The 18408-nt window shown below is 46.5% G+C and overlaps 2 protein-coding genes across 11 annotated transcripts; one reads left to right on the forward strand and one right to left on the reverse strand.

Annotated features, from left to right (window-relative positions):
* Positions 1–1527: 1527 nt before the first annotated feature.
* LOC112899898 lies at positions 1528–9738 on the forward strand. 8 transcript variants are annotated; one of them, XR_003230125.1, is made up of 14 exons: positions 1530–2110; positions 2711–3134; positions 3244–3345; positions 3431–3724; positions 3797–4025; positions 4655–4702; positions 4820–4935; positions 5018–5111; positions 6130–6180; positions 6300–6403; positions 7729–7822; positions 8691–8810; positions 8929–9049; positions 9162–9721. XR_003230125.1 is itself a non-coding variant. In XM_025968553.1 (14 exons), exons 3-14 carry the CDS (start codon positions 2970–2972, stop codon positions 8948–8950), a joined length of 1422 nt encoding a protein of 473 aa, XP_025824338.1. In that variant the 5' UTR covers positions 1531–2110; positions 2711–2813; positions 2894–2969; the 3' UTR covers positions 8951–9721. The 8 variants fall into 8 exon arrangements, 6 of the variants coding, with proteins under 6 accessions (XP_025824340.1, XP_025824339.1, XP_025824335.1 ...); XR_003230124.1 differs by having other exon boundaries at positions 1531–2110; positions 8946–9049; XM_025968553.1 differs by having other exon boundaries at positions 1531–2110; positions 2711–2813; positions 2894–3134; positions 8946–9721.
* Positions 9739–11533: 1795 nt separating this feature from the next.
* Positions 11534–16961, reverse strand: LOC112899477. Of its 3 annotated transcripts, none has more exons than XM_025967963.1 (8): positions 16553–16961; positions 16237–16338; positions 15867–16163; positions 15541–15772; positions 13612–13659; positions 13388–13491; positions 12269–12350; positions 11534–11892 (listed from the first exon to the last, which is right to left on the reverse strand). In XM_025967963.1, the coding sequence occupies exons 1-8, from the start codon at positions 16565–16567 to the stop codon at positions 11858–11860; spliced, it is 915 nt and encodes a 304-aa protein (XP_025823748.1). In that variant the 5' UTR covers positions 16568–16961; the 3' UTR covers positions 11534–11857. The 3 variants fall into 3 exon arrangements, with proteins under 3 accessions (XP_025823748.1, XP_025823749.1, XP_025823747.1); XM_025967964.1 differs by having other exon boundaries at positions 12254–12350; positions 15679–15772; positions 16553–16955; XM_025967962.1 differs by having other exon boundaries at positions 12254–12350; positions 16553–16953.
* Positions 16962–18408: the final 1447 nt, after the last annotated feature.

The raw sequence follows: 18408 nt of genomic DNA on the forward strand, positions 1-18408 counted from the left end.
AACATGAACCTCCTATCACTTTTAATACAAATTTCATATTGCATTTTAATTCTGTATGGCTATAAGGATTTCCTAGCCACCTTATCCTTTATATTTATACCTTGGGTTGCATTTTGGTTAGTTGTGCTAGGTGCTGCGCTCTCACATATTATGATCCTTTTTAATCAAATTTGATTAATGGTTATATGCAACTTGATTCTGAGAGTGGCCCTCTGTGCTGTGTGCTTGAGCGGCTCACGTCTCCTTAAAAGATGTTTTTAATAGAAACATGGTTTAGGGGGCCAGCACGGTGCTTAGTGCTTGGTTGGCCACTCTCCATAAGGACCGGTTCATAGAGCGACAACCTGGGACAACCGCGCAACCACAGGACTGGAATGGGACGGTCTTGACTTACTAATTAGGTCGTGTTAGTTCGGGAGTAACTTACCTGCGTGGGCAAGAGGGGTGGTAGGCTTCAATGGTCCCTGCTCCTCCTACTTGGTCTGTGCTATATGCTTGTACCCCCGGAGGTGGGCCCCATCGTCGCTGATCCAGAATCCTTAGCAGTTACACCTTACCAACGTGATCCTTTGTAACGGTCTCGTAGTGTGCTTGCTAGCCATCTCACCTAAGGAAGTGTGATGAACAACTAGCGTAGTTCACGACTTGTGGGTAAAGTTGTGCAACCTCTCGAGAGTGTAAAACTGATATATCAGCTGTGCTCACAGTCATGAGCGGCCCAGATCCTCCGTCTGATTAGTGGGGTTATCTTGGTGATTTGGTTGGTTCTCAGTAGTTCTTAATTAATATTGATTAATTTCTTATGCAATTCGGATTTATGGTAATTCATCCACTTGTAGTAAATAGTTTTAATAAAATTTGCCAAGACTAAAAGCTAATGCAGTTGAGTCAGCCAATCTAGAGCCTCATAGTTTGTGTTATACTTGTTGAGTACGAGTTTGTACTCACCCTTGTCTTTCTACTCTTCTGTTCTCTTGGATACTTTCGACTGCTGCTCAGTGCCCGGCAACGTGGAGGACTACGTCAGCGGCTTCGACGACTTCTAGACGTTTGTCTCCCAGTCAATGTCCCTGTGGCGCCCTACTCTTCATGTATCTCTTTTACGCTTCCGCAACTCTTGAACCGATTCTTGATTCGGTTGTAATAAAATAATTCATTTACGATTCATTTACGATTTATATTATTGTTATACGTGATGCGTGTTGTGATATCTTGATGATTCTGTTGTATATATGCGTGACTTGATCCTGGCGCATATATGATTGCTCGATTTATGTCCTTTATAAATCGGGTGTGACAGAAAGCTAACTACCCTAGCTGAGCCCGCTAACCCTAACCCTAATCCAGCCCGGCCCAAAATCTAACCCGCTACCTTAGCCCAAAGCACGTAACCAAAACCTGGCCCTAGCCCAGCTGGCCTGCTACCCCTGGCCTGCCCGCACGGCCCACAGACCGGCCCAATCCCACGCCGCTGCCCAGGCCCATCTTCAGCCGCCACCTCCTTCTCGCCGGCCTTACCCCTTCTCCACCGCCCGAATTACTGACGAGTTGGACCCACTCACTAGCTTTCCCTTCTCCTACCTCCAGCCAGCACCGCATCCTGCTTCCTCGCCGCCTCCGCCCGCGCACGCACCCGCGCCGGCACCGCCGCCCTCCCTCCACAACAAGGGGGCGTAACCGCCCACGCCTTCCCCTTTCCACCTGGCCAGCTTTCCCTTCTACCTTCCACCTGCTCCCGCACCGGTGCCGCTCCCCGCTCGCTCCCCTACCCCGCACCGCTCCACCCCTGCGTCGTGACAGAGGAGCCCAACGGCCGCGCCGGCCTGCCTGCGTCACCCACGCGATGCCTTGACCGCCCGCGCGCGCGCTCCGCGCCCGAACCCTAGCCCGGGACCCCCTCGGATCAGCGCCACGCGCCCACGGCACGGACGCTGAGGAACCCTGCCGTCCTCGCGTTACCGATCGAGCCAAACCCTAGCTAGCCGCCTACAAAAGCCCCAGCCGCCGGATCCGAAACCCTAGCCGCCTTTGGGGTTTTCCCCTTGTCCGCAGGAGCAAATCGGGGCCGACGGAGCCACGGACCCAACCCAAGGGGAAGTCTTCATCTCTGGTGAGTGCGCCCCTACCTCCGCCGTCGTTTGCTCCAGTTCTCCTAAGTAACCAAAATCAATTATATTTTCACATGTCTATTTTGGAGAACAGAAAAGTAGATAATGCACTAACTCTGTGTGGATCTCCTAAAGCTGGGTTGCTAACCAACCAGTTCCAAATATATCACAATCCATATAACACAATCCGATATCTATTAATCGCGTTCTTTCCTCAAGCTATCTATACCTATAAAGTATCCTATATCTATTTTCTTGGATTCATGAAAGTTGCATAAGCACTCTCCCAAGTAACTTTTTTCTTAGTAGATTATATGAAACAAGCATTTACATATCTGCTTTCGATCAACTCCTGTATAATAATATGCAAATGCAACATTTTTTTATTGCTTTCATATTATGTAGCTAAACAAATTTGTGAAATAAAAATGAAATAGACTATATAGGTAAGATGTGAAACGATGCTTACGATATATTATGTGCTAGGCTCTCTATATGTCCGCGTCATCATGTAAACAAACTTATATTGGTTTGGCTTCCTTTCACTGTGTTTACGAAAGGGTCCCACTGAATCTCTATGTTACATTTCTTGCTATTCGCAGCGTTATACACAGTACTATACACACCATGGATAGGTTTGCACGGAGGGGGCAGAGGCGCTGGAGCATTTGGTCGAGTACCTGAAGCGCGCACCTTGTGGGGCCGGTCTCAAAGCGTTCATCCAGGCGTCGTTCTGGCTTTCTTTTTTTTTAAATTTTATTTCCTCTTATCTATATGCTGTCCAGGAAGCAAGCAGTCACCATCCGAAACCCGCCGGCGCCACGCCCTCGTCTTCGCCTTCCCCAAGCCGGCGCCGGCCCCATGGCGGCCTCCTCCTGCTCCTGCTCCTATGAGGAAGACACCTCCGGCGGCGAACCCTCCGTCAATAAACCCCTGGCGCCGGCGCGTCAAGAAAGCGACGACAGCGAGGAGGAGGAAGAATCCGAATCCGATGAGGCGCCGCCGGAGCCACGGACCCAGCCCAAGGTGAAGTGCGCCCCCACCTCCGCCCTCGTTTCCTCCCGTTCTCCTATCCACTCCACGTGCTCCGTCCCCGCTGCCGTTGTCTTCATTAATTTGATAAATTCAATCGCAGGAGATGAGTGTGTTTAGGCTCAGGATTAAAAAGGGGCTACTGAACTGCACATATTGCCGCCGACCCCTCCGGCCTGACACTTACAATGGCAGAGCGTACACGGTGGGTGAGATATTTTGTTTTCCTTTTCTCCTAGCTCAACTTTTTTTTTTCTTACTATTTTCCCCTTTCTCGTGCTTCCTGGCAGTGCCGCCAGTGCGTCCGCCGTCAAATCTATTGTCGTGAATGTATCCGCTGCCACCATTTTCTGGCTGCTGATACTCACTCCGCCTGCAATTTGCTGAACCACATCATCGCTCAGATGAAGTTCAAATGCGACTGCAACAAATACATTCCTTACTGCGAGTTTGTGGAACACCGCCGTGAGTGCCCCTCTGCCAAATATTCCACTCCTCCTGCCCGGTGGAAGTGCATGCTGAAGGCAAGTGTCCTTCGGTGTTCTGAATGCGAGGTTCCTATCCGGCCTCCCGTTTTCTTCTCGGTGAGCTGAGCTCTGACTGAATTAATTTGGATGGTTTGTCTGTTCATGCTAACCTACCTACCCTTGTTGCAGCGTTCGAGTAACAATCTCATTTGTAGCGCCTGCTACCGTGCTGATATCAGCACCTACCGTCACTGTACTGAGCTTGAGTACCTCCTCCAAGGTATAAAGGTCAAATGCATTCCCTGCAAACAATACTTTCCATTCTCCTGGTTGGGGTCGCGCCGGGTGGGCGATTGCCCATTCAAGCGTGAATTGCAAAACATCGCCCCAGGCTCGAGTGGCCGAAAAAAGTTGTGTGGTAATACATCTGCTCCCCTCTTCTTGCATTTCTTTTTGTTTGAATGCTGCCAATGCTCAGCGCCTGCTTTCTACTGCTAGGCCATTGCATGGTTTGTGGTTAGTTGTTATTTTCTACTAGTATTGTGCTTGCTGCTTTGCCAATTCAATAGTCATCAGATACTTGCATTATGCTGCACTAATATGTGGCATTCATATCTCCTAGGTAGGTTGCAAAATTTGGAGAAGCATCATGTTTCATTTTTTAGTGTGTTGTTTTTAAGTGTTAAATATGCTAGGCAGCACCACAATCAGTGGCTGATGAAGGGCATTTGTGGTGTCTGGCTGGGGCGTCGGCCCTCCAGGACCTCGTCCTGAGAGCCAGCCCCTAAGGGTCATAGTTGGGTGTTGTTGTTTTTCTTGTAAGAGTGTGTTTGTGGTGCTGTTCAACCCCTGGGGGTGCCTAAACCTCCAGGGGGGATACCTCTTTTTCTTCTTAACGAAATGAGGCGCAGTTCTCCTGCGTGGTTCGAGAAAAAAAATATGCCGGGCAGTTTGGAGGTATTTGTGTTGTTTGCGCACTGCATCATTGTTCCCCAACTTGAGGAAGTGGGGGTCATCTGTGAGTAACGAACTTTATCCTCATTTCAGATGAAGAGGAAAACGAGAGACCTATGGCGGGCAACAATAGTATCCATGGTATGTAAGTCCCCCAATTATTGGTTGCATTTTTACTCTTTAGGCCATTTGTGCTGCTGGCCCTTGAATCTTGCTGACCCCCCAAACTATTAGCCTCATTTACATTCTGTTTTTAAGGGAAAAACAAGCGAAAGGTTCATTTTGAGGTTGGTAAAATGGACAAGCACATTTTTCACGGTGATGAGGTTGCGAGTGATGATGACTCATATGATGCTTCATATGATGACAACCATGTAAGTTTATTTGTGATTAAACCACTGATATGCAGCTTCATGGCTCACTCTTGTATTTTGTTTGCTTGCTTGTTCACTGTAGCCTGAGAGTGTCAAAAGAGTGGCTGAGAACGCTTTTAAGACACCTTCTTGTGATAAGAAAGCAAAGACTGCAACGCCATATGGGCAGAAAACAGGTAATTGCTCGCCTGTTGAGTTTATCTAATATGCTTTCTTTATGGGTTAATTATATATGTGCCATGTTAGAGTTGCCTTACTAGGGAATATTGTTATGTGCATGCTATGTTCACATAGGTTTATCCTAAACACAACCAGACAATGCAGTTTTGGATTTTTTTTTGGGACGTCATGGTATTTTTCACCATACATAATCCACATCCACTAAAAGATCTTGTTTCACCAGGCATAGTCCACATCCTCTAAAAGACCTTGTATAAACAATTCACTGCGTTCTAGGCATGGTTATGGGTTGGTGCACAATCCAACCCACATGATCCATTTTTTTAAAAAAGGTGTCAAATGGGTCGACCCATTTGGGTCATACTACTGTAACCCGTGTGACCACAGTTTAGGCCTTGAAATTACCATTCATGTTGTTTGATCTTGGCATCTCACCCTCTTGGGGCTTGTTGTGCTGGTACCATGCCCACCTTCCATGTGTTATTGCATGCTGCTCGGCTGATTTCTGAATTAAGGCTAAGGCTCCACCCAGTTGGTTGTTTTAGTTTGTGGCGTTTTTTCCATCTGCCTCCTGTGGTGCAGGGTTAGCTAGCTTGGGTTTTGGTCCTGACTTCTCCTAGTAGCGTACTGTGGTTCATGAATATATGGTGGGCCTCTGGAGGTCCTAGCTGTTGCTTTGGCGTGTCACCTCACCAGATGCTCCACTCTTGCTGCATTGATTTGCAAAACGACGACTCGCAGCCTGCCTTTGTTCCTTGGTGCTTGGTTTATGCCTGTTATGCTGTTTTGCTTGCTTGGTTCAGTAGTGAATTTGGTGAAAGTAGAGCTGAAAAATTTGGTGAAGCAGCATATTTCATTTACTAGTATGGTTGTTTGTTTAGTATTAAATGTACCTTATAGTTTTGATTTTTGAGGTATTAGTGCTCTTTTGCTCTTTATCCTTGTTCTCCAACTTGTGAAAGTAGAGCTTAACTTACTGATTGCTGAAGTATCAAAGTTTTATCCTCATTTCAGATGAATATGAAAGCACCAGGCCTCCAGCGGGCAACAACAGTACTATCATTGGTATGTACTTTCCCAATTATTAATTGCATATTTACTCTTTAGACCATTTTTTGCTAGTGGCCCTTGAATCTAGCTGCTGGCTGAGCTATGGCTCAAACGTACATGTTCTTGTTTTTAAGGGAATACCAAGGGAAAGGCTCGTTCCAAGGTTCGTAAAATGGACAATCATATTGTTGACAGTGATGTGGTTGAGAGTGATGATGACTTATCTGATGACATCCATGTAAGTCTATTGATGACCAAACCATTTATATTCGCTCATCCTCTTAGATATATGAATTGGGAATGTGGAATCGCATAGATACATGAAGTTGCATTGCTGTTTTGTTATGATTAGGTCTGAAATGGTATGTTTTGTTATGAACTATGATCAGGTCCAAAGTGGTATGTAGAGTGTGGTTTGATGATGTGGCACCCCCAGCCACCATCACACAATCACATCACATGTAGCACACAGTCACATCTTCTCTTTTTCTTGTCTTGTGAAATTTTGGGAGGAGGGCAGGTAGGAAGGAACATTGCTGGTGTGTTAGTGGCCCTAGAATTTTTGAGGAAGGTTTGGTGCTTCACCTCCTTCTCACGAGATGCTTGAGGGAGGCTCCCTCAAAAAAGTCTTAGACCATCTGTGCTACTGGCCCTTGAAGCTTGCTGCCAGTTGAACTATGGGCCACATGTACATGTTTTTGTTTTAAGGGAATTCACGTTGATGATGTTGGCAATGATGATGACTCATCTGATGACAACCTTGTAAGTTTATTAGTGATTAAACCATTAGTATGTTCTCATCCTCGTGATAATTCATCTTGGGTACATGTACATGAAGTTGGCCTGCTGTTATGACTAGGTCCTGAGTGGTGTGTTTTTGTTGTGATTAGATCTAAACTGGTATGTGGACTACAGTTTGATGCCAGTGGCGGAACCACCGGTGGGGCACAATGGGCTACAGACCTATGGCCGGAATGAGTAACCCATATATACTATTATTCCATAAGCTCAGCACTAATCCGGCATTAGCCATGGGCTGATCACACTACGTACCAGATCCACATGCCAGCCCAGTTCAACACTATGAAATCACTATTGTTATCTCACTATTGTGTTGATCAATGAGTCTAATGCCATTCTATTGTGTTTAAGTCAATACAATTATTATTATTCCTACATTAATGTTACCATGTTCTATGATGTGGCATAACTGCATAATTATGGTATACTACTATTACTAAAAAAACAGTAGTATACTACTAGATGTTCCTTTTTTAGCTCCTCTTTGTCATTTCTAAAAATGTGTTTGGTAGTTGTACTTTTCGCTATATGCATCTTCAACATCAGCTGATTCACGCGCATCTTGTGTACCCTAGCCTCGTGTAGCACCTTTGTTTGTTTGTTTGTTTGTCAAAGAGTTTCTTGGGTTCTGCGTGCACATGCATTTGCATAAGAAAGAGAATATTGACAATGTGTCCCATAGTTGGGCCTATTGCCAAACTAAAGCTTCACAACATCTGAACTCTTCACATCTAACTCGTGTTTGTTTGTTTGTTCTTGTAGCCTGAGAGTGGCATTAGAGTGGCTGAAAACGCTTTTAAGACGCCTGCATGTAATAAGAAAGTAAATATTGCAATGCCATATGGGCAGAAAACAGGTACTTTCTTTTATCTAATATGATTTCTTTATGGGTTAATTATATATGTGCCATCTTAGAGTTGGCTTATTAGAGAATATGATATAGATTACCCATAAAGGTGTGGATTATCTTGAACCCACAACCTACGACAAAGCGGTTTTGGTTTTTTTACGTCATGGTTTTGGACTTGATGCCCATAGATCTGGTAAAGGGTGAGGTGCATTAGAGCTCCACAGTGGAGTTACTCACCTTCCTCCCACCCTTCCTAAACCTTTTTCTAGCATCCTAAAACTGCATTGTAAGTTTGGCCTATTACTAGGATTTGGGGATGGTCATGGTGTACGATGTTGGTGAGGGCTAAGGCATAGGAAGTGCAATGTTGAATATAGGAAGTGAAAAGAAAAGAAAAAAAAGGAAAGCTGAAGAGAACAGGGCCTAAACTGCTGCGTGGTGATGGCTGTGCGTGCTGAAGCACACATTGGCTGAATGTGTTGCATTTATTAGCAATCAGCATGGGCTTGTTTATTGGGTGTCGGGCGTGTTTGGTTTGGACTCGATCGCCCATAATGTGGCATGGTGTTAGCACGGCATAAGGATTCTATTCAGTTTGTTTTTGGAGTTAGGGGTTGTTGCAGGCCTTTGGCAATGTCTACTACTCACATATGTATGCAACACCAGCAAAGGAGGATAGGAGGCCACTGAGGATCAGCACCGGTGACTAGGACTTGGCTACCCTTCCATACTTTCAGTTTCCATAGTTTGAGAATTTAGTATTTATTAAGTCCGGTTTCCATAATTTGTGCAGTTTGAGAATTATTTAGTATCTATATCTAAACCGCAAGCAATTGCCATCAAACTCTACTCTTATCTCTCTTCTCTCAAGCAGCACCTACCCATCACGGCGCGTCAAGACGGCAGCACCTACCCATCACGGCGCCCTCGAAGCCACCTCTACCTCGTCGCCCAGGCACCCGTCTCTTCGAATCAGCCCGCAACAGGAATAGGGGTAAGTTGCTTTTTCGTGTAATTAACTCTTATGATTCATCAACGCTGTAGCATGAACTTGTTTTAAATTTGCTTTAAAAATTTTAAGGTGATAAAATGGGCTCTCTTGTGATTGATAGCTTAACCTACAAAGCAGGTTAGCAGTGGACCAAACGTGAAGATCCATAGTGTGGTGGGCCGCAAGAACTGAACTGAATGAGCCCATCATCATATATGGTCTGCTGGGCCGCCGAAAAAAATGTAGGGACAGCAGGCTCGGCTGACGCTTTTGCTTTCTCCAACCTTCCTCCCGTGCTCCTGAGCAGATGTGACGTTGCAGATGGATTCCCCATCTCCTCTCTGATTCTGGCAGGCTGATGGCGTGCGGCTCAATGGTGAAGGACACCCAGCCTGACGCGCCGATGGAAGGCTGAAAAGTCTCCCAACCACAGACGCTAGGACGCACTGATCTTTTGTGACATGGTGCACAGTTAAATACTGTTTATATAAAACTCCTTTTAAGTCAACCGCAAAAGATCAGACAGCAACATGTCATGCAAAATTTTTCCTCTACTCTGAAGCACGGACATCCTGTCGAAAAAAAAGCAACCTGGTGGTTACCAACACACGACATGCAAACCCAGTGGGAAGCACCGGTCCTGGCCATAGACTATACGCGGGAGTTTTCCTAAATTTGGCCTTCTATATCTCCTAGTCTTGCCAACTCAGCAAATTTTTCCTCCCTATCTCACCACTTTTCACAGCGGTCCCCCCTACATCATCCCTCTAAATCCCACTATCCACATATAAAATCATTTTCATTCCAACTACCATACTTTTCTCCTAACTTTTTTTTCTTTCAACTCTTTGTTTTATTTCATCTCGTTTTTATTTCCACGATGTAAATGATTACTATTAATTATTTTTTAGTTATAATTTTTTGCGCTTAATTCATGAATCAATTTACACAGAATTTTTTTTCATTTGAGATTATGTACTCCTCTGGAGCCTTTGCCAGTCGTGCGAAGCTACCGTGTGTCGGATTATGACTGAACGTCTTTAAGTCAGAATCCAAGCTAGCAACCGACGTCTGTGCCCGCCGCTCGCCCCGACCCACATTAGGGCGTTCGCGCCCTAAGGGCCCGTGCCATTGGCTCAGCCTGCCCGGCCGATGAGCTGTGGCAGGCCGCCTTGAAGCTCCCTTCCTCACGGGCGGCGGGCTGAATCCTTTGCAGACGACTTAAATACGCGATGGGGCATTGTAAGTGGCAGAGTGGCCTTACTGCCACGATCCACTGAGATCCAGCCCCGCGTCTCACGGATTCGTCCCTCCCCCCTCTACCCCCATTCACATCTTCAGGTTCGAGCTCGCCGCGACGGGCAAAGACGTTGCGAGTAAGCCATAGTGAAAATGAGAGAAACCACACAAGGCGAAAACAACACAAGTGAGCAAGTACCCAAGTACTTGGACGGTTAAGAACGTACTATTCACCTTAGGCAACGACCGAACCAAAACAGCCGATTTTGGTGAAAACGTTTGGAAACGACACCCAGACATGGAATCATATGCAAACAGGAGGAGACAGGACATGGAAGGATGAAAACAGCAACGGGTGAAAAACGGTCGAAAACCGTGTGCTATAGCTCACGGGAGGTCAAAAACGGGCTGACGGGTGACCGGAACGAAAACATCCGATTTCGGTGAAAACGTTTGAAAACGACACCCAGACATGGAATCATATGCAAACGGGTGGAGATGGAACATGGAGGGATGAAAACGGCCACGGGTGAAAACAGGCAAAAACCGTGTGCTATAGCTCACGGGAGCAAAAAACGGGCTGACGGGTGACTGGAACGAAAACAGCCGATTTCGGTGAAAACGTTTGTAAACGACACCCAGACATGGAATCATATGCAAACGGGTGGAGATGGAATATGGAGGGATGAAAACGGCCACGGGTGAAAACGGGCGAAAACCGTGTGCTATACCTCACGGGAGGCCAAAAACGGGCTGACGGGTGACCGGAACGAAAATAGCCGATTTCGGTGAAAACGTTTGGAAACGGCACCCAGACATGGAATCATATGCAAACGGGTGGAGACGGAACATGGAAGGATGAAAACGGCCACGGTTGAAACGGTCGAAAACCGTGTGCTATAGCTCACGGGAGGGTAAAAATGGGCTGACGGATGACCGGAACGAAAACAACCGATTTCGGTGAAAACGTTTGGAAACGCACAAACAAATGCATCAAACTTGTATTCATGAGCTTGCTCCCCCTACTTGTGTGCTTCTCTTGTCTTCTTTTGTTCAAGAATTTTGATCCCCTTCTATTATTCAATCTTGCTTGGTTTGATGAGACATATGCCTGGTTGCAAGATTGGGTCCCTCTATGTCCATGCCCAACTTTTCTTCTTCTAATCTCTCTCCCTTTGTGCATGTGCATATTTCATATCTTTGTTCCAACTTCTCCCCCTTGGCAGGAAGAACAGCCTCAACACCTTAAACGAGCGTGAGCTGGGTCTCGCGCTCAAACGCAACACTTATTCCCTTTATGACTTACCAAATAGCATGCTCTAACGGCTCCATTGCTCTGCGGATGGGCGACCCTCGGAGTTTAGTGCTAGTTTGGACAAAATTCCTATCAAAAGGATGCACTGATGGCTTATGAAATCAAAGATGCATTTTTCTCTTGTTTTGGACATTCTTCATAATGCACATGATATTTTTTAGTCATTTTCTCAAATGAAAGTTGCTTCTGCCATGTGATTCCATACCATTGAGATTCCATAACAGAAAACACATGCTTTGTGTGCTTACCAGTGATATGCAAATGCAAAAGCAAAAGAACATAAGCTCATACATACGGTTCGTTTTCTACTCAACATCTCAATAACTAGCTAATTCATCTCATGCAGCGTGGGCCCTCCATGGCTGCTATGGAAGACCAGATAATCCGCAAGGTTTTACCATGCAACAATAGAAAACCATATAGCAAACATCTGGTTTGTCGCACCACACATGCAAGCATTGCTGCTCCCAACGCAGTTGGGGAGCTTCATCTTTGGTCAGTTGTTTGCAGGATGAGCACCCATCTTCTCACCTTCAAATTTCAAAAGAAAATTTAGTCAACAAGGCCATGCTATGAGGCCTTGCACCATCAGAACGCGGTCTTGGGGGCACTATTAAGCATCCCATCAGCTTCCCACCCCTCCCCATCCCTAAAATATATACACCCCATCCCCCCTAAAAGATTCTCTTCCCCTTCCATTAGCTCCCCAACTAATAAGTAATCTATTTGCTCACTACTGTTCAAGTGCCTGAACACAAAACATGAATAGTAATTTCAGGGCCTAAACTATAGCACATAACAAAATCTCTATTAAGGCAACTGTACAGTGGCATTTCTATGATTAACCCATAAAGAAAGCATACTAGATAAACTCGGGAAAGCCAACAAGTACCTGTTTTGTGCCCACCTGATGGCGTTGCAATCTTTGCTTTCTTATTATAAGCAGAAGTCTTTAACACAGTTTCAGCCACTCTCTTGCCAGTCTCAGGCTGCAATGAACAAACAATCGAACCACACAGGAGTCACATGAGGGTACAACACATGCATGCAGATCCCAGGAAACTCTCATCTTTCCAGGCTACAATGAAAGGACTAACAAACATGACTCACATGAGGCTGTTTCTTCCTGTATCCTGCACACGTGGACACAGAACCCAGAAACTCACATAGGTACCAGAATCATCTGATGTTGTAGATACAAACAGAAACAAGTAACAACTACCAAATACACACCTAAAGAGTTTCGTGTTCCTACCCTTCATCCATTTCATCAATGGAAGGATAAGTCAGTTGCCACATTATTCAATAGAGCAAATTATTCTATTGCAACACACGTGCATGATGTCCTGAGTTTTCACTTAGGTCCAAATTTTGTAAACCACCTTCAACACACCCCCCCCCCCCCACACACCCCTAAATCACACGGTAACAGGATCAAGCTCATGCCACACCAATCGCAAGGGGTCACATGTTGCTAGGGCCAAGTCCATGCCATGCCCCACTGCATCCACTGCAGTCACCGTTAACCACACACCACACAATCATTGTCCTTCGGCTCCCAATCCTATGTGATGTCGCAGCAGCCAACCACCCCAAGCTCTGCCTCGTCGCTATCACCATGATCTAAGACTTCTCTGAGGGAACCTCCCTCAAGACTATTGTGAGAAGGAGGTGAAGCGCCAAGCCTTCCTCAAGCTCATCGACTACGTCTAGGGTCACTTACTCACCAGCAACGCTCCTGCCTACATACCCACCTCCCAAAATTTCACAGGACAAGAAAAGGAGATGTGATCGTGTGCTACATCTGATGTGATTGTGTGATGGTGGCCAGGGGTGCCACATCATCAAACCACATTCTAATACCACTTTGGACCTGATCATAATTCATAACAAAACGTACCACTTCAGACCTAATCATACAAAACAGCAATGCAACTTCATGTTCTAAGATGCTATTCCACACTCCCAATTTCACATAGCTAAGAGGATGGGAGAAGATAAATGGTTTGGTCATCAATAAACTTACATGGATGTCATCAGATGAGTCATCATCACTCTCATCCACGTTACTGTCAACAATATGATTGTCCATTTTACGAACCCTGGGAGGAGCCTTTCCCTTGCTTTTCCCTTATAAACGAGAACATGTACATTTGAGCCACGGTTCAGCCAGCAGCTAGATTCAAGGGCCACTGGCAAAAAACGGTCTAAAGAGTAAAGATGCAATTAATAATAGTGGAAAGTACATACCAATGTTAGTACTGTTGCACGCCGAAGATCTGGTGCTTCCATATTCATCTGAAATGAGGATTAAACTTTGATACTTCAGCAATCAGTGAGTTAAGCTCCACTTTCACAACTTGGAGAACAAGGATAAAGAGCAGGAGCACTAATATCTCAAAACTGCAAGATACACTCAATACTAAAAAACAACCATACTAGTAAATGAAATATGCTACTTCACCAAATTTACCAGCCTGCGAGCAGAAAGTTCTGCAAATTTCCAGATTGTCAACAATTGCCATAAAGTAGCAGTAGCAGGGAGCTATGAGTTTATTACAGATCAAAACAATTAACAAGAATAAGAAACATATATGACTTAGGGCTCAGAAAGGTGAAACAGTATATATAAATTATAAAGAGATGTGAAGCTGTGTGGAGCAACTGTGGCAATTCAATAAATAAAAAAAATCAAAACTCTCTTGTATATTCCTTGTGATCCTCTGATGAACAGAAAATTGGTTTAACAATCCACTGCTGCCATAGATGTTAGAATTCATTACTTGATAATTACTTAAAGATAAACCAATCAGCCACATAGGTGAAAGAAGCAGAAAGAGTGTAATGGCATTACAACCTATTAGGCCACTGTAAAGTTGCCTTACTAAAGATTTTGTTATGTGCACATAATTTAGGCCCTGAAATTACTAGTCATGTTGTTTGATCTCGGCATCTCACCCTCTTGGGGCTGATTCTTGGTTTGTTGTCCTGGTACCATGCCCGCCTTCCATGTGTTATTGCATGCTGCTTGGGTGATTTCTGAATTAAGGCTAAGGCTCCATCCTGTTGGTTATCTTAGGTTGTGGCGTCTTCTCCATCTGCCTCCTGTGGGGCAGGGTGAGCTAGCCTGGGTTTTGGTCCTGAGTTCAACTAGTAGCGTATTGTGGTTCATGAGTATATGGTGGGCCTTCGGAGGTCCTAGCTATTGCTTTGGCATATCACCTCAGCAGATGCTCCACTCTTGCCGTATTGAGTTGCAAAACAATGACTCGCGACCTGCCTTTGTTCCTTAGTGCTTGGTTTATGCTTGTTGCCTTGTTATGCTGTTTTGCTCGTTAAATAGCGATACACATCTGCCTTTGGTTGCCAGGCATTGTGCTGCGTACTGGCAGTGAGATGGTATTTCTTTTAGAAGCATCCTTGGTGTTCATATAATCCTTTGGATAAAATCATAAGTTTCCTGAAGGACAAAGTAATTCCAGTGTTCATACAATCAACAATAAAAGTTGTTGATGCAGAGAAAATTAGATTCAGTTTATGTTGCTGATGTTCTTGCCGTACATATAATTTTGATCCCTGCAGTTTGCATCTTAGTATGGCTACCCCTTGACCTTGGTAGCCATACTAAGAAGCAATCTTGAAGATGTACATGTTTCTTTGCCAATGACTGTATATACATAAAATATTTACTCATTTTCCTTATCAATGTATCAGCACTCCATGCCTCACTTATTATTTATTTCGTTTGAACTAAACTAACTATCCTTGATTTGGGTTCATTTGAGAACTTTTACACTTTGCTAAAAAATTAGATTTAAAAACATATTATAAACTTTTGTTATATGTAAGATCAACAACGTGATTTTTGGGAATTTGATGGCATGGTAACATTCCCATGCAATGTTTATCATTGCTGCATTATGATTATTTCTTTTAAATAATTCAGCATCATTCTGGTGGTTTTCCTTTGTGTTCTATGTGTTAGTGGTATATTACTGGTAGAAAACAGCCAACGAAAAACCAAGAACCAACTGAAAATGGCCAGCCGAGCAGCCATGCAATGGCCTAGCACTAGAAAGCATGGACTATACCAGCACAACTATCTGAGCATCGGCACCGTTCAAACAACCATGTGGATGCAAGAAGTGGGGGCAGAGGTGGGAGGCAAGCATGTGTTACCACACAAGTTTTTCTGGGCACTTGAGCCTGGGGCAATCTTTTGCAATTTATGCTTGAATGGGCAATCGTCCAGCTGGTGCAAAGCCAAGGTGGAGAATGGAAGGTATTCTTCGCAAGCCACACATTTCGCTGTGATACCTTGGACGAGGTAGTCAAGCTCCCTGCAGTGAAGGTAGTTGTCGATATCACCACGGTAGCAGGCGCCACAAACAGGACTGTCACGAGAGAGATGCTGCAATAAGGGTAGGATCACATGAAGCCAAAATCAAATCAAACCAAAATACATCCAAATTAATTCGCTCAGGCCAGGTCAGAGCTGAGCTCACCTTGTAAATGGGAGGTCGGAGCGGAAGTTTGCATTCAGAACAGCCAAGGAGATTGGCGTCGAGGGTGCACTCCCCCGGACAAAAGACGGACTCGATCTGCCGATCCCGAAGCTTGGGATCGGGGGGGTGGTCGCACAGGTGTGCAAAAAAACTGGAGTAGGGGATATTTCCAGAGTGGCAGAAGTTGCATTCGATCTTCATCTGAGCCATGATCCCGTCCATCAAAAGGCAGCCGGAGATACATGCATTTTCGTGGCAGCTGGTGCATTCACGACAAAAGATGTGGCCGCCAGCGCACTGCAAGTCCCAGAAGAAGTGAAGTTGAGCTAGGAAAAAAACAAAAACTTTGCGTGGACCTCATCTCACCCACCATCCAAGGCTTGCGCATACAGTCGTTAGGCCGGAGGGGTCCGCGGCAATATGTGCAGTACAGTAGGCCCTTGTGGATCCTGAGGTGAAGCACCCTCATCTCCTGCGATCGACTCTATCAAATTAAGCGTCGTGGAGAAGCAATAGAGAGAAGGAGAAGCATCTATGGCGGGGAGAACACGGATCCGACAGCACCCATGCCGGATCTGCTCTGACGATTAGGGCCCAAGCTCCTCTGGGGATCCCCGCGGGAACGGAGCACGTCGGGTGGTTAGGAGAACTGGAGGAAACGAGCGCGGGGGCGGGGGCGCACTCACCGGAGATGAAGACATCGGGGGACGCCGAGGAGGTGGCGGAGGCGTAGGCGGCGGACGTCGAGGAGAAGGAGCAGCGCCGCCGCAGTGTGGGAGCTGGCTGCAGCGCGCAAGCGGGAAGCCCCGATTTGCTCCTGCCGCACGTCGAGCTCGTCCTGCGCCGTCTCGATCTGCAGCGCGCACGTCAGGAGTGTGGGAAGGCTAGTGGCGCCGGATCTGCAGAGGCAGCAACGGAGCTGCGGAAGAAGAAAGACGGAGAAAAAGGGCGACGGGCGGCGGCTGCGTGGTATGCGAGTCGTGGAGAGCACAGGTCAGATGGATTAGACCGTCCGCGGCGGTTCGGCTTAATTTTTCACCTATGCCAGCAGTGGATTGTTAAACCAATTATCTGTTTGTCTAAGGATTACGAGGAATATACAAGAGTCGACTTCACATTTCTTTATAATTTATATCAATATTTTCAAATCGTCAACTCACTTCTAGTTGTTGGGTACCGACTAGGCGATTAATCGCGACTAGGCAACAATTAATCACGATTAGTTCTGAGCTAGTCGACCAGTCGATCTAGTGCAATTTTATAGCCTAGTTGGTTGCCTATATAAGAGAATAACACAGATGAGGGACTGAGGACATACTTGGTTTGAGCCCAACATGTAATTTTCCTATGTGGGTTTCTTTGTCTTGAATTGAGAACCAATGACCTGCAAAATAATGAACGAATCAACAAAAAATTGGGCATGGAAACTCAAGAAGTGACCAGTAACATGAATAAAGAGAAAAACAACAAGGTAATAATAGTGTCGGAGGAAATCTCCAGCCGGGTGGCGGATTGCACCCGCCTAATCCTACTTAAGGATGGGTTTGGAGGAGACCTAGGAGCGCTCGATCGATGCGTAGATGAACGCAGTAAAGACACAAGGATTTTAGAGTGGTTCGGGCCGCCGGAGCGTAACACTCTACGTCCACTTTGGAGTTGTATTGGCTGTAGAAGCCTGTCTGTGAGCCTTGTGAACTTGAGGTTGTCCTTCTAACGAGTACACTCTCCCTTTTATAGTCCAAGGGGAGTGCTTACACTGTGCGGGACCCCGACAGGTGGGCCCGGCCAGTAGGAGCCTAATCTATGAGATATGGGGATCTTCATCTCTAACTCCTCCCTGTAGACTTCACGGTAGGGAAGATAATGTGCATATCCACAGCCTGGATACGGTCATGTGCCGCCTTGCAGGCATAGTGACTGCTGTCAGTGTTACCCAACAGTGAAGCCGTGCTACCATTGTTGGGCGAGAACCTATCAGGCGAAGGAGCAGCGCTGACCCGCTGCGCCGTTGCCTCCGAGTGCACTGTGGCAGCGCACGCCTCGGCTCACCTGTTGCAGGCCATCATCACGCATGCGCGCGGTGCCGTGACGGGACTGTACGCTGCTTGCGCACAGTAAACGGCGACACGACGCGCCGCCTTGGAAACAGGCGGGCTACCGTGGTGTCAGCCTACCTGCCCCGTGTGTCAGTGGTAGGCCACGCTTTTTGACTTGGGCGCGCCCGGCCCAACTACCGCATTAAATGCTGGTAGGTGGGCTGGAGACCCGCGATGGGCCTCCTACCACGGGCACATGGCAGGGCCAGCCCCGCTCCCTCCACAGGGGCGGCACGTGGCGGCACCAGACCCCTTCCCGGGGGGAGGGGGGTCCGGGCCCCCGAGGCCGGTTGGAGCGGTCAGGCCCGTGATGGTCTGGCCATCACACGATGCGGCCCCGGACCTCCCTGGGGAGTCCGGGTCCGCGGGGGCTACCCAAGAGCCTCCTTGCCATTATGGGCACGTGGAGGCCGCGGACCTCTAAGAGCACGGGGAAGGTCCGGAGA

The sequence above is a fragment of the Panicum hallii genome, chromosome 7, assembly GCF_002211085.1.
Source record: "Panicum hallii strain FIL2 chromosome 7, PHallii_v3.1, whole genome shotgun sequence".
Lineage (NCBI taxonomy): Eukaryota > Viridiplantae > Streptophyta > Magnoliopsida > Poales > Poaceae > Panicum > Panicum hallii.